The following is a 25,288-nucleotide window of genomic DNA, read 5'->3' on the forward strand; positions in this document are numbered from 1 at the left end:
AGAAAATCAGTCAGAGAAAAAGAAAGCTATATCTGAAAGTCATCACTGTATTGCTGTATTTTGGCTTGCGTAAGGACACTGTGTATATTTGCTAAATATACAGAGAATTTTTTTAAAAATTGATTATATACGTGTTTTTTTTGACATGAACGTCGAAATTGTGGGTAACATTTTAATTGGTTTCAGATCCTCAACTGTTTTCTGTGTTTTACTTGTTTACTCATTATATTTACCAAATACTTACAAAAAAATAATACTAAAGAAAATATAAGAAAAAAACACCGTGCTGATGATTTTTAAGTAGTTGAAAAAAAAACCAACGAACCTAAAAATCCTATAGTGTACGGTTCTCTATAAAGAAAACGAAATCTGCCAATGCGCTTATCACCTCCACTCTGCCATGCACACTTCGTTTATTTTTATTTACTTATTGAAATCAAGAGATTAGCGCTAGCAATATTTATTGCAAAATTTTATATCAGCGGTTTCCATACCTTTTTGTTACAATCGATTTTATTATGCTCGCCACTAACTAACCCAGTAAGATCTAAAAATATTCACTCTACCATTGAACATAATTATAGCAACTTGTTCGCGGGTATATAGAATTATTTTTACGATACAAACAGTGTGAACCGGGCCAAAGTTGAAGCTAGTAGTATTTTTTTTTTGTGAAATTTCTCATTTGATCTACATAGTATTAACAGTAATATAGTTTGACTTATAAAATGCCGGAAATAAAACCTAAATCAAAAAGGAAAAGTGGACTAAGTTGTTGTTGCTGTTGCTTTTCTAAAAAGAAGAAAAGTTTGTTTACGGAGGAATGTCGTGACATTAAACCCCTGCGAAAGGTAATGTTTTTTTAATGACTGTACCTGTTTTATGAGTCAGTATTTATTTGTAAATAATGTACCTACCGTAAATAATATAGTTGAGTTAAAGTAACCTTTTACTTGAATTGAATATTTGTAAAAATAAATATTTTGAAATTGTGTACAGTTTCCTTGTAATAAGGATTTAAAAAAAAAACAACTCGCCGTGCCAATAATACCGAAAGATGTCAGAAACACACTAAAGCTATATGCTTTCAAAATTGAAAATATACCAGTAATACTATATTTCCACTGTATTAGCGTAAATATACCTCATTTATGCTAATCGATATGAATCACCTTTTTTAACGCTTCTGAGAAATTGTATAAAGAGATTTCTGATACATTTCAGGATAATTTAGGCATTTCATAATAATAAAAAAACAATAATCATTTTAAACGACATACAATCTGTTGTCCAATGGTAGAAAAAAAAATTAAAGCTAATAGACTTATAGACAATTAGGGTTTAAAAAGATCTGTGAAAAATATACAATTCATTCATAGTCTTTTGATTGGAACCTTTGTTCTGACACTCAAATAATAAAACAATTTCACCACTAACCAAAACTCTTTATTTTACTTTCTCTATCGATATTAGCATCTTCAGGAGAATATTAAAACTGGATTGAAACACGTTTTAAAAGTAAATTAAAAGCGGTAAATAGCGGTAGAGTAAATTAAAAATTATTTATTTAATTTTATTAAATGCATCGTTATTTGCGAGACAAAAATAAAGCCCATTTTGAAATCCCTCACCAGCCTTTGCTAGGACGTGTCCTGTAATACCTCTATACTCCCGAGGAATTCGAGCGTTTAAATGATGAATATTTTTAGGTGTGTTTTATGAATTTCGCGTTTTAAATAAACCTAAAGGAAAAAGTATAATCTTTACTACTGGGGATCGTGCGGGCTATTCAATTGCACCACGTCCGCCAAACCCTTGAAAGCCTTTTATTGAGCGACATTTGCCTTGTTAAATCTTCATCTTCATTAGCCTGTATAAACCCACTCCAGCACATTTGCCTCTTCTATTTCATTGACCTGTTTTGTGCTAAGTTGCATCCAGTTCTTTCCCGCTCTTCTCTATATGTAATCTCGCCACCTTAGCATGAGTCTGCCTCTGGGTATTCGCCGTGGTATTTTCGTCCATTTCTCATTATTCGGGGGAGAACTGCTGCTTGGCTTCTTCCCCAAATAGAGACAATTGTTTAATTGTGCCACTGGAGAGTACTAGTGGACTGTACTTGTTTATTTTTTATGTTTATCGAAGGACCACAGCTTATATGGCGCTGAACCAATTAACTTAATAAATGAAAGAAAACTTTTCCAAAACAAAATATGCTCATTTATTAGATCTGAAGACAGGAAAATGGAACAGTTATTCATTAAAGTAGTTATAAACTATGAATTTGTTCATATTGATACGGACCTGTCTAGGTCACTAAAGGTGTAAAGAGAGAGAGAGAAGAGAAAAATCCGTCTTGGGTATCAGGGGTAATAGAGATAATAGGGAAAACTTCAGTGAACAACTTCTCACTCCGATCGCGACTACGACTCGCGACTCGACTCACACACTATTTCTTGACGACAGTTCCTCAACTCGACTGTACACTGAACCTCTTGGACTAGTATTTAGCCACCAAGAGTCTGGAGAGAGAGAGACCCATATTAGGGTTTAAAGAGTAAAGGGTATACGGGTAACTCGTGACCCAACCTGATTTCTACAACAACTGAGATTACTTTCAAAAGTCATACAATTACTGTATGACTTTTGACCGTGCGACATTTTTACCAGCTTGTTTTACTTAGTGGGTGTATAGATGTTCAATAAGTGCATCTTTCATCAACAAGGGATGTGAAAACGGGCTTAAGACCTAAGAGTCTGACAGTTTTATGGCAATTTATGGGTTACATTTGTTTTCTTTAAAAGTTTGAAACGTTTAAAAGTAACCACTTTAAATTGATTATCTTCTGACCTGTGGGAACCTTCTAGGAATCGATGATGTCCTCAAAATTAGAAACATAGAGCAATTAAAAAATAAATACATCTCGATGACAGACGAGGGTGTTGTTGGGTTATTTCCCAACACTCATCATTTCGCTCAACGTGTCTTACCTAACGCCACTTGTTTTTTTGCAGTTATTCTATGACGTCCCTTATTTTGGTTTTTGCCCTGATATCCTCGTTTCTTTGTCTATTTTCTAAGTTAAATCATAGCATCGCACGCTAATAAACCCAAAGTTGTTGTAAACTTTTCTTTGTCGTGGTGACTATCTCGAGCCCGTATAACATAAAGGATAGTACGCAAGCATCGTATATTTTCCGTTTCAGATTAATTGGTATCTTCGGTTCTTTGAGGATATATGCGAATTTTCCAAGTGCTGCTCATGCCAAACTGATTCTCCTCCTTTTCTTGGGTGTCTGCGTGATGTTGTGTCCCGGATATATATATTCTTCTACTAGTTGAAAAGTGTGATTATCGATATTGACATTGTTGTTGTTATTCGAGCTCATGATCCTCGGTTTTTGAAGGCTTATTTCTAGTCCTAACTTCTGTGACTCTAGTTCGCATATCATGGTGATAAGTTAACCCGAGACATTGTATTGAGTATTATTACCCAGTGTGGAATTTGATAAAAATGCGTTTGTAAGAGAATTTGTAATAATTGTTTAGCTTAATTTACCTCTAACTAATTTAAAATTATTAGGTCCAATGACTTGCAGGGAGGAACTTATCGACATTTGCTATTTGCCAATACCTTATGAAATTTTTTTCAGATTTTATATCTCTTGAATTCGTGCAATTAATAATTTGTGAGAAGAAAAGTTATTTTATTGCATGTTTGCAGACAACAAAAAAGAAACATTAATTAACATAAACACATCATAATTGTTTCCAAGATAAAATAATCAATATTTGGTAAAATGTTCAAAAATCTTTTGTTTACTTATACTGTTTGGACTTCTGACTTGATGCAGTCAATTACATTAAATGCATGACAAAGAATCATAAAACTTAATATAATTTATACATTCTGTAATCGATTATTTAACCATCTAAAATTAGACTAATTAATGTATTCAAGTCACGCCGAAATTCCATATTAATAAAATTTAAATTTGCTTCGTGGGCTGACCTTAATTTTTATGTCACAGGTTAGGTATGTTAACAAAGCAAATTATTGTATAGGTAATTCATTTTGAGTAACGAAACCAGCAAGTATAACCTTTTATCACCGTATCCAAGTTCTTTTATCTTCTCTTTCTTATAATATGGCCTATAGTTTTTAAGTTTTTTACCTTTAGTTTAATTAAAAAGACATGCGTAATTGGGCACCATAAATAAATTTGTCATGTTTATTATCCTCTGTTTTACTATTTTTCCTAAATAAGACAATGAAATAGGTGTTATTATTGGATTCTTATTTATTAAAGTTGGTCATTATCAGCTGTTTTTACAACTTATTCATGGTTCGCAGTCACAAAAAGAATATAATAATTACAATAACTATTCAAACTGATGTGCATACAGTACGGTCTTTGTAGGGCTATCAATATTTTATTGGATTACATCTGCTATACAATAAATAAGAGTAACTTTCTTCTTTACATATGGCATTGAATTAAGGTAAGTAATTTCTATCATCCTTATATATTTTCAATAAACTTAGCAATACAATGAAAAATCTTGCAATCGAAGAACCAGGTTCGATTCTCGAGTAAAGGGGTGAAAAACAGTTTATATATCATTTATCTTCATATGTTTAAGTAAACGTTGTTCGATCTCCTAAATTTATGAAAAATTATATACTTATACTAGTTATAATGTTCACTTCACTTTAGAGATTTAATTTCATAAAATAATATTTTGATAGGAATTTTAAAAAGGAACGTATCTGCTGGCCCATGTACACGTATAAGGTGCATTTAAATTATTACGAACGTTCATTCTCAAATTTAAATTAAAACCTAATATGCGTAAATTATTTAAAAATGCTTGTGGTTTAAGACAAACGTCATTGCTCCAAAATAAAATTGATTATTTCTTTAATTAATACTTTCTATATTACACAACGTACTTGTGTTCTCTTTTATAGGTGATAGCGAACACATTGTGTTTTGTCACATTATTTCCAAAAATGTTGAATCAAAGGCAGATGTCAAGTTTGACTGAAATGAGAATCAAAAAAAAGTATGATATTACATTTGCGTCTTAAATTAATCTCCAATAAATATTTGTATACAGAAAATGTGAATCAGAATTATGGGTAAAGGTTTGTCAAAGCCTTTCAGTAGACTCTTTAACTGGTTTAGAGACCAATTCAAGGTAAATATTTCAAATAGATAATTTATTGCAACATTAAGGATTATAGTGGCATAAATATAGCTTTACTACTGTTTTTAAATATTCGATAATTATGGAAATTTAAATACAGTAAATCAATGATTATTTGGTTATTACATGTTTGTTGCTTAAATGTCAAGAAGTAGTGATATTTTTGGTCTACCACTACCTCCAGTTTTTTTTTTCGTTTTTTCATTCGCATTTTTAAAATTTACATCTAAAATTAGGTTCAATCACGCTGTTTATCGCGACTTAATAAATTTACTAGTTATTGTTTTTACTATTAAAAGTATTGTGCTAATATTCGTGTAATGTTTACTGATCTTGATACTTAAAGTTTTGTCAGATTAAAATTTCAGAGAAAATCTTATTAAAAGTTTAGGCATAATGAAGAAAAACTACATTTATATATTGGGCTCACATGAAAAAGAAAGATCGCTTTACAATTAACAATTGAGTACAATTTAATTTTTTTTAGTTGCTTCAAATAAATAAAATAATAATAACTTTTCAGTATGATCTCGATTTTTAGTTGGCAGTGAAGATCGCCTAATAGTTATGGTTAATTTTGTAGTGATTAATTGAATATTTCAATTGTTCTTAACTCTCTTTTTTAAATATAGATAAATTAAAAAAACCTTATTTTTTGAGTTTAAATTGAAAATATTGGAGTAAAATTTGCACTCTAACCATATTTTTGGAAAAGGCAAATGTTTTACAAATTTAATGACTCAAAAATAGAATTAGGTTTTACGTGATCTAATATCTCCGCTATAATTTTATCCCGCAAGTTCTCAATATATGTTATAATTTATACAATATAATGCAATAATATAGTATATTGTTGCGCTGGAATGCATTTATTAACGTTATCTTGTCGAACCTGTTAGATTAGAAGACACGTTACTACCAACTTTAATATTTGCATTCATTAATAATTGTTTCACTTTGTAGTCCTATAAAAGGCTGCTCCAAATTAGCTTATTTTTAAAGTAAGGGCCCAGTAATTCGTTGTTAATTAATTTATTGAAATATCTGTTTAATTGAAAATAGATAGGTTTATAGGCATCATTTTAAGGTTCCTTATGAACCCGTTTCACTATTTTTCTTTTATCAGAAAATGACATACGTTTTATTGTTTGACTCATATTTATTAGAGCTTTTAGCGCTTGGTTTGTAGTCACAAATATTTTGGGAAATACACCTTTTTAGCTTCTATTATTCGTGTATAAATAAAAATATAATAATTATCGAGCCGTCAAGAACATTTAATTTTACAATAATTTATCAAATCAAATTCAAAAAAAATCGAAAACAAAGTTTGCTGTTTTTCCTTTTTAATATTAGATAAATACTCTTTTATTCATATAATCTACACTAATATATTTGTTTCGAAATGGTATTATTTAAGCACAATTTAATATTTTAGAGCGAATTCCTTATAGCCAAATAGTGAATAATTTTATTGGAAAAGTCATTGTATACTTCGCAGTAGATTTAGTACTGTAAGCGGCTTTAGATATTATTTTTTATAATAACTTTAGTACCTTCAATTGGCTTGACTTACACAATTATAGTTTAAATATTTTAAATTAAATTAATAAAATCAATTTTGAGTAGCAGCTAATAAAAAATAGTTTAATTTAATTTAAGGAGACTCTTACAAAGGTATCATCACCCTCATTTAGTTTTATCCATAAATAAAAATTAAATATATTATAAGAAGCCACTGAAAAAATTATGCTGATATTTAAATTATAAAAGAACCATCTGCTCAATACAATAAAGTTCTAATAAAATAAAAATTATTATAAATTAGCAGCAATATTTTAATAAAATTCTAAGACATAACTTACACTTAAACTTCTTGAATTATTTAAAATCTTGTCTTATTTTCAGATGTAGATGAAAAACTCTACGATCTTCAATGTTTAGCCATTCCATCTCTTCATTCTTCTTACTAATATGATCGTATTTCCTCAAGTTAAATATGAGTTTGGCACAAGAATGCTATACTTTCTGGATTCTATATTTTGAATTTATATCTAAGCACGGTACATATACAGTGCTTTCATTTCAAAAAGATCCACCCTTAATAACTTTCTTAAAAAAAACACGTCAAATTAGATATACAGGGGGACGTTTAATTATGCATTTACTAAAGTTCTGTCAATCACCTCCTCACCTCCAGCTAACCTCACTTAAGGAGCGTAAAATTCTCTATTCAACGGTACCAAAAAAAAATTAAATTGCAGTTCCTATTATTCAGTTACAAAAAAAATATGTATTTTTTATTAAAATATTCAAATTTGAAAACAAAGTTTGCTGTTTTTTCCTTGTTAACACCAGATAAATGCTCTGTTATCTATAGAGCCCACACCATATGCTTAAGTTTTCGCAGACTCAACAACAGAAATTTGTAGATCATTAATATGTAGCTGTTCTCTAATTAGCCTAGTTCTAATTCTTGACCTAAACAATAACAACGAAGACTTAGACGCGTTAAGTTTTAAATTATGTTTCATAGAAAGTTCGCTTATACTTTTCAAATTTTCATTAATTAAAGTATTTGTCAATAAAACATCAAGATTTCCAGTAATTCAGATTTAAAATTGAAATATAATTAAGTATCATCTGCATGAGCTTAAAGCTTACAATATTTAACCTGCCCAATGATAGCTACGTGGAACTGTATAGGTTACACGATTCATATTACATCGATTAAAATTAAATTTAATGAGTGATCCAACATATTTAGAAAGAATGCGAAAAACCAAAATGTAACCGATTGTTTTTACAATTTATCTCACAAACAGGTGTCTTTGTGAATAAACGAGGTGATTTTATTATTATTATTATTACTGTGTTTTGCGGTAGCACAATTCCTCTAATGGGAAACATTTACTTGTTCTTATTATTATCATATTTTATTCAATTATAAATTTATGCGTTTTAACTTTTTCTGGTTACGTTCGCAGTGTATGTCTTAACAAACGACTGACCACATTTCTTGATTAAAGTAAAACGTGCAAGCAATGTTTCGCGCAAACTCGAGGCATAATTCAGCTGTTTTAAGTTAACCTAGAAAGATAATCAATAACTTAGAAGGTTATTTTATAATGTGTATTTTTTTAGTTTTAGAAAAACTTTACAGGAAAACTTATGCATTAAGTTACGAACAACTTATTCTTATATTTATCCTACAACTGATAAAGAACTACCAATATTATCGCAAGAAACCTCTGAATGTAGGTAACTGCCTACTTTATTATAGTATATGTAATGAATTATCTCAATTTGTTATAGAAAGTTATTACATCATAAAGATATTTTATTCTACTGATCTGTTCAGACGCAGTTTTTATACTACATAATTTTAAATTTTAGACATTTATTATCAGCTGGCTTGTATAGGTTATACATTACTTTTTATCCTTGTTCAGTCCAAGTTGACTGAATGAGACGTACGCTTGTGATTCAAGTACGAATTGATAATTAAAGTTTAAATATGTATTGTGTATGGGTATTGTGTGTGCTCGGTGATGTGTCATTTCGTAAATATAAATCCGTACACCTACTGTTATTATCGGTTTAAGTCTTAAATTTAAGATATGGAAATAACATTTAAATGCATATTATGGAACTCGGTACCGATGCCCTAGATTTTGATTTCTGTATTGTGGATTCTTTCCAGGTTCACGATGATAATGAACTTGCCTACGTACAGGACTTAGCAGAACCTTTAAAGCCTGGTTCTTGCATTATTACGAAAGGTGTTGTCAGATCTTACTGTAAAAGGTTAGTATAAGTTATATTTATCAATATATTTGTAATTATCTTTATAGTTCTATTTTTAAAGTATTATCTTTAACATTTCGTTGAAATGTAACTAAAATGTAACTAAAATAGTATGTTTACTATTTTCCAAAGCGTATTTAGACACCTAATTTTTGCTTAAAAGATTGCGATATTTTTTAAAATTATTTCTTAATTTAATTTATTTCTATACAAATTGTTTTTTATATTGCCACAAGATTTCGGCATATGTTCCTTGAATGAAATCAAATAAAAAAGTTAATAGGTGGCCTAAAGCTTTTTTCTAATAATTTTTATGCACTAATTTAATTTTAATTATATATTTTGCTTGTTTTTTTTTGTGATATTTATTTATGTCTATGTTCTAAATGACATAGATGTTGAACGTATTTGTAAGCATTTTTATGCATAAAGATTAAAATTTCTCTATTTACGGTTGGCATTCATATGTAGGTTTTGAAAAAGAAAACGGTATTCGACTGGGTTTTCTTGTAATAAAAATTTTTGCTTTATAGAATATCTAATTTTTTTATTTTTTCTATTTAATGCATGATTTTTGAATTAAAAAATAATAACTTTATTTCTGCATTGTAAATATATAACTTTTATTTAATTATTTTATTTTTGTACAGTAATTACTGTATTCATTTAGACACAAATAATGTATTGTAATTTAAATTCCATGGCTATAATATTTATATTTACACTACAAATTTACTAAAGCTACAAAATTTATTGGAAAAAGTTTTTTTTATTGTTTTCAAATGTCTTAGATATTGAACTTTCCTATAGTTCACTGTACAGAACGTATATTCGAAGCAACTTTTCTGCCTAATTTCATCCAAAAAAAGGTTCTGAATTTTAATTGTTAAAAAATATCGTGTAGAATAATGGATAAAAAGTATCGCAGGTTTAGGACTTCAAATAAAACTGATTTTATTTCAAAAGAATTATCAACGTTTCGGCCTTTATTTAGATCATCTTCAGGGCTGGAAATGACACGTTACACTTTATAATTAAATAAATAAATAAATAAATTTAAAAAAAAACACTGTAAAACAAGCAGTTTTATTTTCTTATGTTTACATCAAATTTTAAACATAATAATTTATAAAAAAGGGAGGAGAAAGCATGGTATTTCATTCCCGAATATGTACAGTAAAAGATAGTGTCAAGATGTACATACCTATTTCTGTTTAAAAAATCAGGCATATCCAGTGATGAAATATGCAAGCTTTATGAAGTGCTGTACATCTACGCTTTAAAATTTCATTTAAAAAAAACACAATTTAAGAAACGAAATAAAACAGTTTATAAATACACTCATCTATTTTGTTTTGTCCCTTAAATTGTGTTTTTAAAAAAAATGTGCATCCCTTGCTAGCTCTGTGATAAGTTGCTGTTTCAGATCACCAACGCAAAACATCTCATACAAAGAATTTATTTTAAAAGTGACTACAAGACTTTGAAGGTCTGTTAATATCTTAATCCATTTAACTTCCATAGAGTCGCAACACTAAGAAAAAAGAACTTTTTATGGAACACGTTCATAGGGTTACTCCGTAAGACGGGAAGCAGAACAAGTAAAGATGGTACTTGCCGACACGTGTTTCTGCTTTTTGGCTGCTTCAGGGCAGGGCAACCGGAGAACCAAAGCTATTCTTTTGCTATTTAACTCACCGTGCTTTCTTTAATTTTTGAAATTTATATTGAACATTACCTTTTTGCCCAAAAGGCAACTTCCCGTCTGTACGTTCCAGTACATCTTTGCAAACTATGACCGTTTATTATAAAACTATTGCCCATTATACAGAGTTAGTCTTGTGTCTGTCAAACTAATAACATGAAAGTAAAGACTGCAAAATTACCGTGCAGAAAACCATGCAGAATCGCTACCTGAAGTTTGTCGCACTTATTTACTAACATCCTGTATTTGGGAGAAAAACAAAGAAGGTTTAAAGGATGGTCTTTGAAATTTATCGAGAAGTTTAATCTATTCACGAATCTATATAACTCTATTTCAATCTTGAACTTTTAACTATTTTGCAAATATATATAACAAATTCTTATTTAATATCCTACTTTAATGAATAAGTTAACAAATAAATACTATTTTAAATTAGGTTTATTAACTTAACTATTAGATAATATTTACACGTATGCTTCAAAAAGTGAAACAGGAAACAGGGTAGAAGTTTACATTTCTTTATTAAATATAAATGATTTGTATAAAGTACGGGAAATTTTATTTAAGAGTGTTACGATATTTTTTTAAGTTTCTCTAATTTTTCAAGAAATTTCGGGTTTTTAAGAAAGACGGCCAATTGTTACATTTCTGCTGGAAGAATTTAAAAATTGCAATAAAAAATAAAAGACTTATTTATTGCATTATTTTTTGAAGCGATTATTGTTGTCTAGAGAAAGATTTTAAAAATTACGACTTATAACTTTAGCTTGGACTATCATTGCTATTCTGCCTTCATCAGTTTAACATGAAAAATAATCGAGTAGTTCTTTTAGTTTACTTACAATCAAATATTTGCTTCGATACTAATTTATAATCCTCTAATTTAATGGCTTATTTTAGAAAAATACAATCAATCAATCAATCAATGCTTTATTGTCAAGAAATTGTTACAATTTGTAGACAAAGCTGTAAAACAAAAAAGACACAAAAATACAAGCAAAACACAATTAAAGGAAAGAAAAACAAAACAAAATTTAAAAAAAAATAAATAAATAAATAAATAGAATCAAATATCTACAATATATACAGATTAATACAATTTAAAGATTATAAGTAGTCAAAAATATTATTATAAAATATACAATTTATTGTTGACAATGTCAAAAAAAATTATTAAAAAATCTCTCTATGATAAAACAAAAATGTAAAAAATGTTTAAAAAAGTAAAAAATTATAAAAAATTCTAAAATAGCTACACAAAGCAGTATACCTAAACATGTACAGATAGTAAAAATACATAATCAGCTAGTGCGAAATTTCAAATCAATGATTACAAAAAAAAAATCGTTAACTGTGTAAAAAGCTCTCTCCAGTAAGAATGCTTTTAATGCTTTACGAAATTCAAAAAAAGATGTGATGCATTTACATGGATTTACATTTCTTCACATACTTTTGGTAACCATTTTTCTATTATTTTAAATGTTTCCTTTCTTAATTACTTGTCTGTATTTTATTTTATTTTATAGGTTTGCAATAAATCTAGTCTGCGTCAAAACACCTGAGAAATGTGATATAGCCTTCCATTTTAACCCTAGGCTAGCTTTAAAGTAAGTAGATGATATTTTACAGATATATACAATTTATTTAATTTTTCCTGTTTTATGATGATACTTGAATTCTAGTTTAATAATTTACCTACTATTTGAGCTATGCTTTTCAATTAATTGCATTCTTTTAGGTTTAAATTATCATTTCCAGAAATTTAGTACTTTAGTAGATGTATTTTTTTCTTCTTCATTGCATACGATTTTATGTAAGTGTCTTTTAATGACCACGTGTCCCGATCTAATTTATAGTTATGTCAAACGTTCTGAATACATTAACTATGATTACCATAAATTTCTCCAGGTTGAAGTACCATTATGCAAAGCAAAATAATAGATAAAGGGTCCTTTTATTTTACAATCTTTATTTCAAGAATTCCGACGCGTTTCGGTTGTTAAACCATTGTCAAGGACAAACTATGTAAGTAGAATATAAAAGGGTGTTATTAAACTAATAAATTAATTAAAAACATAGTAAAACTTACATGATATTATCACAAAATGTCCATAAAAAGGTTAAAAAACGGCACATACATAACATTACAATACATCAATCTAAAAACATTTTATTAACAACTGAAACGCGTCAGGATTTGTGAAATAAAAATTGTGAAGTAAACAGGACCCTTCGTCTATTATTTTGCTTTACATTAACTATTTTTAGCAGTTTATTTAACTTTTTATAACATGTCCATCCATCCATCTTCTATCCATATTCTACCTAACCTGTTTATTCCTGTTCATTAAATTACCATATTGTCAATATTTTTAGTCCATTGAAAAAGAATATTTTTTGTTTCCTTTTTGTTACATCATGTCATAGTCAATTTCATATCACGCTAGTGTCTAAATTTTATTTAGAATTCCCTTAAGATTTAATTGCCCTTGGGGCTTTCTAATAATCTAACGTGATTAGAATCAGGTTACTTGTATAAGACTTACTATTGTTTTTCCTTCATTATTAGTCTATCATCAGTATTAATACACCATTCTTTGATTAAAGATTTGACTTCAAAAGGCATTTTAAAGGAAAAATTTCAGCAATACCCAATGTTGATGATAAGAAGGTAGAAATTTTCTATTTGTAGCTTTTAAGTTTCAAAGTAGGAGAAGAATATGAGAAGGAAAGAGAATAGTCAACTTGTGTCCTCAATTTTACAATAACCCATTTTCTTTACCCTGTGTTTAAATCTTAATTCCTACTGTAACTACTATTTGTTTTCATGCTACGTTATTTTCATTAGCTGGGATAAGCGACTCCTACGAATTCTTTCTTACGTGTCTAATGGCGTCTTCATACTCCTAATAATCACATAAATCCCATAGTTAAATAAACCCAAATTCTTTTGACCTGAAATATTATAAGTAACTGCTCGTTTGCCATCTGCATTTTATTTTTAGTCAAATACAAGATCCTCTGAACTTATCTATACTATAATAAAAACTCTTTCCTGACTTTGTCACTTCCGATCCTTTACTACTTATTTCATCCCAAGTCTTTTAGTACTTTTTCAATCCTGATTTTTTTATATTGCTTATATCGGTCATTTGCTCTGTCCTTACTCTTCTCACTCCATACACTGCAGTAAGTCCTGTGGTTCACCGTTCCTTTATTTCTCATTTCCTATCTAATCCTGATATCCATTCCTCTCTTCCTGGTCTTGCAAATGACTATTTAAAATTGTGCATGACTATGCATTGTCGCATTTTTAACCCTCTTTATAGCAGTTTGGCAATCAGGGAATCTTCATTACCTAATGACATCTTGGCGCTTAATTTTAGGTTAACAGCATTATTTTTTCCAATTATTATCCTACAATTTGCTCTGTCTGTCAGTCTTTTTTTATCTTTCCTTGGAAATGCCGTTCTTCATAAGTCGTTATTATTTTTCCAGTAATTTAATACCTGAAAATTATATGAGAAGCTGATTCGACGTCTCCTTCGTAAACTTTACGCAGTTGTTCCATATTTAATCACCTAAGCACAGTTTTATATACCAAATAGCCTTTGTCCTGAAAATAAGCCTGATCTGAAATTAGACATTAAGACAAATATAGTACGCACACTTCAATTTTCATGAATAATGTATTGACTTCTTCGCGCTTTTTTCATTTAATTTATATATTTGTTTTGGTTTTATATATTTCTGTGAATTATGACTAAGCAAAAAAGTGTTTTAGATATATTGTAAGAAATACCCGTATTAACAATTCCTGGGGACAAGAAGAAACAACATCAGTAGAAAAATTCAAAATAGTAAGAAACCAAACCTTTGAACTTCAAATAGTAGCTACCGAAAGGGAATTTTTGGTAGCTCTAGATGGCCGCCATGTTTGCGCTTACGTGTATAGATTGCCATTGGAAAAAATTAATAGAATTGATGGTAAGTCCTAAAAGATATATTAAGACTTTTTATTTGATGATCGTTTTACACGATCACTCTTTCAGTTGAAGGCATTGAGGTAGAGAGCATTGACATTTTTCAACAGTTAAAGGCTTATCCGTCAGGTCAGAGATGTGTTTTCTTTGCATGTTTTTATTCTGTTACTTTTTTTTTCTATTTTACTAATGCCCGTTGTGATTTTATTATTTCTAACTCGTGTTTGCGTAGCCGTGACACTGTCAATTACTTAAGGCGTCTAATTGAACTTATAATAATTTTTGTTTAAAAGTGATAGTTTATATTAAAAATAATGAAGTCAAAGCAAAAATGAACTATTATAGGGAGAATAGGGTTAAACTGAGTCCTTTAATTAATTGTTTCATAATTTATAGTCAAAGGGAGCAAAATGTAATGTCAGCTAGTTCTTTATGGAAAGTCCACTAATTAGAAAGAATGAAAATTAATTTGACATTATTCTTGAGTTTTTGTGTTTTAAAAATTAATCTAAGCACAAAACTCATTTTATTTATACACCCTCTACGTATATAGATTTGAAGTACACTTAAACTGTTTGAAGAGGATCAAAATTAGCCCCATTTGGTAGTGCGCTCTTTTAGTAGCGATATTAGCATATCGACGTTGACAGCACGTGATTAAAAGCAGAATTAATTGTTTCATATAAGAACAGGCTTACCAAATTTCTAAGCATCAAGCTATATGTAAAAAATCAGGTGGACTATACCATCGTCTACTGACGAAATTCTGAAGTCTTTACATTAACGCATCAGGAAAAAGGCTATGATTCCCATAGGCGAGAAGACTATTAAACGTACATAAAGGCTGCAAAGTCCATAAGAAAATCTAAGGCAACAATTGCTCCAATCATGGGATAAACGAGTTTATCTGCAATAGTAGGGATATACTTTTTTGAATCTGCAACACCAACAAATGTGCTTATTACCACCAGAAAAGAAGAACTAACTTCATGGCTGGAACAGACATTGAACAGTAAATTCCTGAAACACCTAGAGGAACAAAACATGGCTAATTAGATTCTTTTGACTAAGTGCAGACCAGTTATAGATAGGCCCTCTGATTCTAGAAACAAATGGTTTCTAACAGCTATTAAGTTTAACAGTTCTTTATTTAGACAGATTAATAACAACGGATCGTGGTTTATATTTGACCGGGTCTGCTATTCATTGATTCGGGGATCTGAAGTCTGAAATAATAATTGATTTCGCAGTGCAATTAACTCATATTATCGGGAAAGCGCGGGAAAAAATTCAGTAAACTTGGAAGTAGAGCTAGAAACATGTGACATCTAGGACAAGTTACTACGGGATCATTATTTATCTCGGTTTATGAAGTAATGTCTAAAATAATCATGAAAAATCTTAAGAAAGTTGGACTACTACAAAAAAAATGGGATATACACAGCATCTTGTTACTTTACAGATCCACCAAGGAAGCCTAGTGTGAAGAACTAACCTTTAGTGGAAAGAATTAAATAGTTTTAACTAAATTCACTTTTGCATTAATTGGAAGAGTAAGGAAGATTCAAAAAAAGAATTGCGGAAAAATTTAAAGTCTTTAGAATTGATTACTTGTTTACGTACAACTTTACTCGACATTTTCAATTAGCGACAAATGTTTCAGTTTGTAAAGTAAAAAGTGGGTAACAGAAAATTTGTAAAAATAAAGAAGTACCCTATTTCACCCAATTTTCCCTATAATTTTATAGTTACAAGTCCATTAATAATTTACTTCATAATAAAAGCTCTTAGATTTTATGTTTCACATTTATATCAAGTTACAGCGTGGTGACCTTCTTTTTTTTTTAATCGGTGCAAATTTTGTTGTTTTGGTTAAGTTTTTTTGTGTTTTTGTCATCATATGTGCTACTAATCGATTTTTTTCCTTTGGCAAACTCAATTGATCACAAATGATTTGCTTACTTAGAGCTTTGTGGTGGTCCCTATAATGTTATATTAATATAATTATAAACTTCATTAAATAAAATATTGTAATTTGTAGTTGAAGGAGCAATAGATGTTCATAGTGTTGACCTTAAAGAAGTTGATAACTACCCCCTTAGTGAAGTAAAGTATATAACATATACCGTCCCGTTAATAAGTGATAGAGAAGTAAATACACCTACACCAAATGATCCGTTGGTAAGTATAGTTATAATTTATAAAATTTGTATAAATCTATTTCATGAAAATGTATCCTTAATTTCTTGTTAATTTTAAGTAAAGATTTTTGATTATCAGAGGTTTTTAAAAGGTCCAATGGTTGTTTTATTACCTTTTAAGGTGATTTTTTTATCTAAATAAATATTTTTTTTTGTTAAAGGTTGTACCAATAACTGCAGAACTTCCCAAGGGCTTTAAAACCGATTGGCAATTGGAAATAATCGGAAGAGTCAAATTACTACCTTCAGCTTTTTACATTAATTTACAAGAAGGAAATAAATTATGGCCCCATCCAATGATTCCTTTGCACTTAAATCCCAGATTTTGTAAGTATTTTTTTTATAACTTATTGTTAAAAAAAAATAAAATTTAAACGCGTCACTGCAAAACTTTCATCTCTCTGCCACAAGGAAGATATTCTTCAATTACCTGTAATATGCTTATTTTGCCTAGTTCGTGATAAGCCTGCTTAAAAATATCATGTGATATCATCATGACAGCCAAAAGCCCTTGAGGTGTCACATAAGGCGAGAGTCACTAAATCCTCCTCCATTCGTCTTAAGGTCTTCATCTATCAGAAGTTTAGTCACCTCATAATACTCTTAAGACTTTTTTTAATATGCATTTAATTTTTTAGTATGTGTTCACATTTTTAACTATGCTTGGAAGTAGACTCTCTACTGCCTTTTGCAGTACCTATTCGTTTCTAATGAGTTCGATGTATGAGATTTTAGTGATCTTCGATCACCATGGATTTTGTTTTGGAGATGTTAATATACAAGACCGATGTAATTTATCTTATTTAATAGATGCTGAAGATCCTCCAAAGGGAAGGCCAACACCATGGTATCGTCAACTTATCTTGATGATTTCATTGACCCAAGTTTATTCTCGAGAGCAAACTGTCAATCTTCGATTGATTGGTATCGTTTATCTCCACATCGGCCGTCTGGTTTCAATATAGTTGTTTTATTATTTTATTATCCTTCTCATGTATTTCTATTTCTCGTGGTTTTGCCAGAAGTATATAATGTTTGACATTATCGAAAGCTCTTTGATAATCAATAAAACATTTTATACCAGAAGCTTTAGCGAGAATAAAGCTTCTCTTATTTCACAGCTTATTTCTTCAGATGTATTATGATGAATTATTTTGAAGAAAGCCTTAAGGGCCAATAAGTCTAATCTTGATACTATTTAGGGATACAAGCCAATCAATCATCCGGCAGTTTGTGGAGTCATATATTCTGTTAAATGGTGTTAAATGGTACTTTTGATTTAATAATCATTCGATCGCACATTGGTTTCTAGTCCAGTTCTCCTCAGCATCTTTGGTTCTTAGGATTTGGTTATACTTATTATATCAGTCAGTTTGATTTTTACTTAATCGTAGTATCTAGTTTTTTTGTTACCCAGGGTCTTATTCTTCCGTTAAGGCCAAGGCAGCCCGTTTTTTCTTGGATACGTCCATTTCCAACCTTAGCATTGAAATTGCTAAGTACGACAGTTATTTCGTTAGGCTTAATTGCTCCAAGCAACTCTCTTAACTGTTCATAGAATTGCGGTCGGTACATCTATCTGTATCAAGTTGACATTGATATATTTATTTGTTAACTGAGAATAACATGTACTCGGTTCCTAAGATTAGGATTGTTATTTAATGAGTAGTAGAATTCTCGCCTCGCAAATACCCAGTTTATTTCTTTTATGGCATTGTTCAGCTTTTTTGCTTCATACAGAGTGCGGACCTTTCAGATTGCAATAGGTAATTTCATCATATTAAGTCAGGGGATTCTTAGCACCTTCTGATGATTCAACATCTGCCCGAGACTAAAGGCCTTTTTTCTTGTGTTTCGTGAAAATAATGCACAAAAGATATCTTGAGAATATCCTATGGTAATTCCTCTACCTTTGAGGCCAATTTCTTAAATTCAGGATAAAAGAAGGTCCTTAGTTCAGTTTGTTTTCCGCCTGCATAGTGGCCAGGCTGTTGCCGTTCTTAACCTCTTAATATCTGTGCCATTTTGGAAGAGGAAATCTGCACACAAGGTACGTCATTAGATGGCCTTAGGTCGATTCCTCTTCTTGGATTTTTACATTAGGTATATAGGTATTTAACGTTATTTTTCTTCTCTCATGAAATAGGGTTGTTATCTATTTTTATTTGTACCTATTTTTCCTACGTAACAATAACACATTTGTATATAACTTTATGTAATATATTTGAATTTGAATTTGAATTTATCCACCCGTAGCCGTTGAACTGGGAAATGCGGATTGCGTATTCCAGTAATCATTCAGAGCTTCGTTAGTTATCTAGACGAGATAACGATAACATAGTCATTACTCGACCACGTAAGGTTAACATTAGGCATCCTTTCACTTCTCAATATTCTCTTCTCTCAAGAAGCTCGTTTCTACTAAAATAACCATGTCAACAAATAAATTTTCCTGGTTTACAAAAAATCTTACTGTTTAAAAATCAAGACATCACACTTTCCTATGTTCGCCAAAAGTAACAATTTAAGCAGTTTGAGCACAAGCTAATATTGATCAATGTTTTTTTTTGGAAATAAGTAGGGATAATGTAGACTGCAAAATTTTAATAGCATAACGTGGTTTAAGGGTAAATCTGCTTCTTGGGTTTCAGGGTATTTTTGGGTGGGTTTGCTATACGAAAAGTTGAGTTCAATCTAATAAATATTTGAAAAAAATGGTTATATGCCACTGATTTTTCTTAAATTTAAAATTAATTTAAAAATATTTTGCAATAATAAGCTGTTAGATGAAATTGCATTTTTTTTTAATTTTGGTTAAAAATATAATGGATATCTTGCTAATACTATATATTAACGTATATATTAACGTACTATATCACTCATAACCTTTTAGAATTCTTTCATTGAAACTATTTCACCATTGACATTCTATTTCTTTCTTGTAGTATTTCCTTTGTTTTTCTTCTTTGTCCTACCTTTGAGTTTAACCTTTTTCACTTTTTTTACAAGCTTCTAGCTACATACTACTCAAAAAATTAGATAGGAAAACTAATCAAAAAAAAGTATTATTTAATTAATGTAAAAAAAATTAAGGACCTTTCACGCAATTTAAAAAAAATGCACTGATTTTGCATAAATATACTAATTTTGTGACAAAATCTCTTGGAGGGATTTTAGCCAAAGAAAATGATACGACATATTGGGCTTGACTTAGATGTAGTGTTGAGTTGCCTAGATAATACAATTCCGGTGTATACGTAATAACTATTTAAATACGCAAATGCAATTATAATTACGCCATTGGAACCATAGTTGCTTAGGTAACGCTTTATTAATTTATTTCTAAAACTTTTTATTACGATGATAATATCAAATCATAGAGACTATTAAATAAAAATTACTTATCGTCACTGTTTGAAAATTCGAAGTTATCTGATCTATTCAAATACGAATTATAAAAACACTAGAACTTATATATTTTCATGATCTCATTAAATCTTAATAATATTATGATTAATCCTTGTATATATAGTATAGATTTTTATGCTGTTGTCAGTAACTTTCTAAAAAATATTAATTAGAAAATAATTGAAAAAATATCTATTAAAACAAGAAATGTTTGATTTTAGATACTTCATACGGAAACCACCTGTTTGTAAGAAACTCATGGCAAAACGGCGAATGGGGTGACGAAGAACGCACTTCCGGTTTCCAATTTACCCCCGGAAAAGAGTTTCATCTAATCATTCAAAAAAAAATCGACAAATTTGCAGTTTGGGTAGATGGATCTTTGGCAGGAGAGTTTTTATTTAGGACGCCGGTAGACAACATAGATACAGTGTACATTCACGGAGACGTGCATATACAAAATATCTTTATGAAAGATTATTGCGACACCAAGCTCTTAAGTAGACAAAAGGCAAAAAGTAAAATTAAACTTTGAATGACTAAGAGTGATTTGACGAGAATATCAGAATAAAAGGAAAGCTAGTCAAGGTATTTATTTAGAAACAGATTTAAGATTAGTAATTATTTATCTTTGCAAATATTTTAATAGTATTTCCAAGTAAAATATAATGCTATATATCGTAAGAGCCATAATCCCCTTTTTTCTAAATCTAATCGAGTATTTGACTTTCAATATTATTTATTCTACCATTTATATCATATTATATCATTTCTAAATTTTAACTCGGTAGACAAGGTTTGTGTATCTTTTAATGGGAAGTATCCTGAGTAAAAAATGTTGTCTAGATCTAAGTTTTCTTTAAAGAGTGTTTGGCGATTCTAAAGGTACTCTTGAATTGCGTCTATTTTCAGATATTTATGGCGATCAGATATCCTGAACCAATTGGATTAAATTTCGGAATAATTAAAGGACTTTTTTGTAACAGTTTGGGATTTTGTGTACCTGGGATGAAGCATAAAGGAGGTTGGGGTGAATGAATATGTTAAGTTTTAATTATAAATGAAATAGGATCTACGCTTTACACGTATTTATTTTAGGCGCTGCGTTTTACTATTGTGCTGAAAGCATTTTCAACCTAAATTTTGCTAATGAGTTTACTATAAGGTAGACCTGTTGTCTATTTCGTTTATTATTAGTTACTAAACATAATTAGTACCGTAAAACGGGGTTAAATTGATCATTTTGTTTGTAAATTTGCTTGTAACTCTTTTGATAACTGCATATCGATATTAAAATTAATCATAAATGATTGTGTATGGATGCCGTAAAAGGATTTTGCAATCATATCTGCTCTAAATTTAAAGTTGTTTAAAAAAATGCCAAAATAAGGTGTGATCAATTTCATACCAAAAGAGGGGTGACTTTGATCAGTGCCATATAATTGTATTCTTCTTGCAATGCCTTAAAATGCATTATGAACAATTTAACCCCCGCTTAAGTTCATCAATCCGTTTAAAAGTTATAGATAATTCTAGGTTTTGGTGTGAAATTGATCACTTAGGAGGAAATTGATCAGTTATAAAATTCCACTAATTGGTAATTTTTTTAGGTAAAATAAAAAAGAATCATTGCAGTTTTTTAATACTTTATTAAAAACACTTGTTTAAAAATACAAAAACTTATAAAAGACATTCAAAAAGTAAAGAAACAAATCTTCAATTAATAGATAGAAGCAGTAATGCGTACAGTAAGGATTTACATCGCCTTAATATCTACTGCTTTTTTGAATTGATAAATGATTTGACCTTTGACGTATTCAGCGGCAGGTTCTGGCAAAATAGCAATTATATCTGCTAACTCTATGGGAAAACTCGTCGCCTTCTTGTGGTTTAAAAAAAAATCTCACTTTGACTCACTTCCAAATATTCAATTTCTTCGTTTTCCTGCAACTGGATAAATAGATCGTCGATGGTCATGTCATCGACGGAATTATCATTTATTATAGGCTCTTCAACGTCGCTGTCTGAACTGTTGGAATCATTTTGGGCTGTCACACTTTTCCCTGGCTGAACACCAAGTTTTGTTCTCTTCTTATTTCGTCTTATTGGAGCATTTGAAAATCTCTGTTGTTGTAGGTAATTTACCAACACGTTCTGCGCTTGGTCTTGATTAAAATCCTCTCTAGGCAGCTTGTCTCATACTCAGTTTGGATTTAAAGGGTCTATGCCAATTGCTTCAAAAGAAGAAATAAGATTTCGTTTAACCGCATGAGGTATTTTATCTTTGGATAGTTTACTATCCATCGTCACCAAGGTTTTTTGCAACAAATGTGGGAAATCCTTTTTGTCAATTGATAAATGTGTCGACTACGTACTTTTCCATTCTAGCAAGACTTCTCTCCAGGCCATTTTAAATGGCCTGAAAAACCCTACGTCCAACGGCTGACATAAATGTGTCGCGTTCTTTGGCAGGCATACAAATCCAATGTTATGTTCTTCACACAGTCTAATAACTTCTTCTGTGAAATGTGAGGCTAAGTTATCGCCTATTAGAATTTTTCACCCTTGCTGTCTTTTGGAATGTGGAAGAAAAGCAGACTTAAACCAGTTATTAAAAGTTTCGGCGTCCATCCACCCATGTGACGTTCGGTTGTATCTTTATCCAGCTGCACAGCATCTATCTACGCAACAGGGTTCTAATTTTGGTCCTTGTTCAGTCCACTGCGCTCACATTTTTTCTGCTCGATAAATTACATATGGTGGCAAAAGAACTCCTGCTGCAGAAACATACATCATCACTGAGGTTGCAGATTTAGTAAAATTGCACACTCGTTCAGGGTATTTTACTCCACGGGAATATATTAGTTTTTTGCGCCCAGAGTCGTCAAGCAAATTAGTTTCATCATAATTATATACGTTGCACGACGGAATACTATTTAAAGTTGTTTTAAGGTTTTTAAAATATTCAGTTAATGTCCTGGAAACATCAGCACGAGCCCTTTTAATATTAGCTGCAAGACTTTGAGTTATTACATTGTTATGTCTTTTTAACAGCGAAAATACCCAATCGGTACCGGGTAAATTGTCCTTACATTTTGCCACTGAACGACCTTGCGTATCTAGCAGGTTTTTTGCCGTATGCCTTAAATCTGTTAAATTAAGAGGAAACCCCCATTCGCCACAAATAGCAACACATTTAAGAATTGATTGCTCTTCATTGGAGCTAAAAACGGTTGGCCCGCCGTTAATTTTAACATAACGCCCATGGTATCTATTATTTAAGGTCCCGTAAGAAATCTTGAACCATTTTGCAGCTTTGCGTAAACTCCACCCTTCATTTATGACCTTTTCTAACGCTTTTTCTATGGACTCTTGACCGTAGTCTTTGTACCTTCGTGCCCCAACTTTTCTCTTATAAACTGTCGGCATTATGTCAATATTCTAAAACCAAAAATATTATTATTACTAGTAGTACTATACCCTTAAAATTATATAAGCTTTACAATCTGCTGATCAATTTCACCCCATTCAGTTGATCAATTTGACCCCATCCAATAAATCTGTTGTTTTGAAAAATTTGACAAAATCCGGCAACGCCGCAAACTTTATTTTGAGGTTATAAAAATACAAGATATTCAGGATACTAAATATATCACGCACATATCCACAATTTGCATGTATTTTTAAATAGCAGTCAAATTTTGGAAGGTTTATTTTTTTCTAAATATTACTTACATGTTTGAGAGCCGCAAACTCCAAAAAAACCGTTTAACTGACAAAAAACATGCACATGGATCACTAGCTAGACCATTACTGAATACGATTTTTTACCAAACGGAAAAAATCGGCACTTAATATGCGCGGGAAATTTAAATGTAAAATATTTTGATATGGTGATCAAAGTCGCCCCGCGAAATCAAATTCACCCCATTTCACGGTAGACCAAATAAAATGCCAAGGTTTTATTTTTGACTTCAACTTAGCTTTTTTTCAATGCTAGAAAAGACAAAAAGGGCAATGTAAAACTAACAAATTATCACATTTTTAAATCAAAATAGGGTATGCAAATCTATAAAAAAAACTATAGATATATAATAAAAGTAAATACTTTTTTTTAATAATGTGTTATAAATATATTACCCAAAAGCAAAACTCTCTACATTTAGTAGAAATCAAAGAAAGAAATCAACAAGGAAGATCATTAATTACAACTGCTGTAATAGTATTTTAAAGGACTTATAGAATTATGCTTTTTTTACACTCTAAAAACACAAATGAATTTTAAATTTATATTTACTTTCAGATTAATGAACATCTGCACTGGGAAGGTTGCTTGGACGATTCAGCTATGTTTAAACTACAGTTTTAGATATTATATATATTAAGGTTAAAACGTAGGTTAAATAATTTTTTTAAAAAATGTTGACAATAAACACCATAACAATTTAATTATAATTTCAAAAGTGTATGTTGCTTATATTTAAATGGCTGTGTTTTAATTGCAATTAGCGTTAGGCGAATATAACAATCTATAACAAGTTGATATTTGATCCCTTATTCCAATTCCAAACAGTTTTCTCCTATATGTCAGACATGCTTTGCCTCTTTTAAGGGACTTTTATATTTTTTTTATAATCTGTCATATAGTCTGTAAAATATCAAACTTTTTGTACACAAAGTTGGATCTTCATCTTTTAATCAGGAAAAAAAGCTTAAAGAAATTGTGTTTAGTATAACAATAATTCGCTAATGTCAGTAATTTTTTAAATATAGAACGTCAAATTTTTTCAATAAACTTAATAAACATTTCAACTAAAATGTTGGATTAAATAAATAGGAGTTTCCATGTTGAATAGTTGATTTTTTTTTATTATATTCTTTATACTTAAGTGATTTGTATAATTGTGACTATATAATAAAGTTTAAAAATTACCAAAGTGCCTAAATATAAGATGTTAATATTTGTCTGATG

At 30.1% G+C, this 25,288-nt stretch overlaps 1 protein-coding gene across 5 annotated transcripts; it reads left to right on the forward strand.

The window, feature by feature from the left end:
- Positions 1 to 469: 469 nt before the first annotated feature.
- LOC126741270 (galectin-9-like) lies at positions 470 to 25,169 on the forward strand. 5 transcript variants are annotated; one of them, XM_050447651.1, is made up of 11 exons: positions 8,326 to 8,469; positions 8,916 to 9,019; positions 12,251 to 12,331; positions 14,509 to 14,711; positions 14,777 to 14,836; positions 16,749 to 16,888; positions 17,070 to 17,235; positions 20,538 to 20,904; positions 21,229 to 21,358; positions 21,415 to 21,481; positions 24,620 to 25,169. In XM_050447651.1, exons 1-8 carry the CDS (start codon positions 8,341 to 8,343, stop codon positions 20,849 to 20,851), a joined length of 1,197 nt encoding a protein of 398 aa, XP_050303608.1. In that variant the 5' UTR covers positions 8,326 to 8,340; the 3' UTR covers positions 20,852 to 20,904; positions 21,229 to 21,358; positions 21,415 to 21,481; positions 24,620 to 25,169. The 5 variants fall into 5 exon arrangements, with proteins under 5 accessions (XP_050303609.1, XP_050303611.1, XP_050303608.1 ...); XM_050447652.1 differs by lacking the exons at positions 8,326 to 8,469; positions 21,229 to 21,358; positions 21,415 to 21,481 and adding an exon at positions 470 to 851; XM_050447654.1 differs by lacking the exons at positions 8,326 to 8,469; positions 21,229 to 21,358; positions 21,415 to 21,481 and adding an exon at positions 5,063 to 5,203.
- Positions 25,170 to 25,288: the final 119 nt, after the last annotated feature.

This window comes from Anthonomus grandis, chromosome 10 (genome assembly GCF_022605725.1).
Source record: "Anthonomus grandis grandis chromosome 10, icAntGran1.3, whole genome shotgun sequence".
NCBI classification, from domain to species: domain Eukaryota; kingdom Metazoa; phylum Arthropoda; class Insecta; order Coleoptera; family Curculionidae; genus Anthonomus; species Anthonomus grandis.

What these genes read in the sequence shown, in the direction of transcription:
- LOC126741270 (XM_050447651.1), top strand. Translation starts at nt 8,341, where the DNA reads ATGTGTATTTTTTTAGTTTTAGAAAAACTTTACAGGAAAACTTATGCA. An exon ending in GTCAGATCTTACTGTAAAAG is followed by an intron (nt 9,020 to 12,250) that starts GTTAGTATAAGT and finishes TTTATTTTATAG; the next exon opens with GTTTGCAATAAATCTAGTCT. An exon ending in GCACTTAAATCCCAGATTTT is followed by an intron (nt 17,236 to 20,537) that starts GTAAGTATTTTT and finishes GTTTGATTTTAG; the next exon opens with ATACTTCATACGGAAACCAC.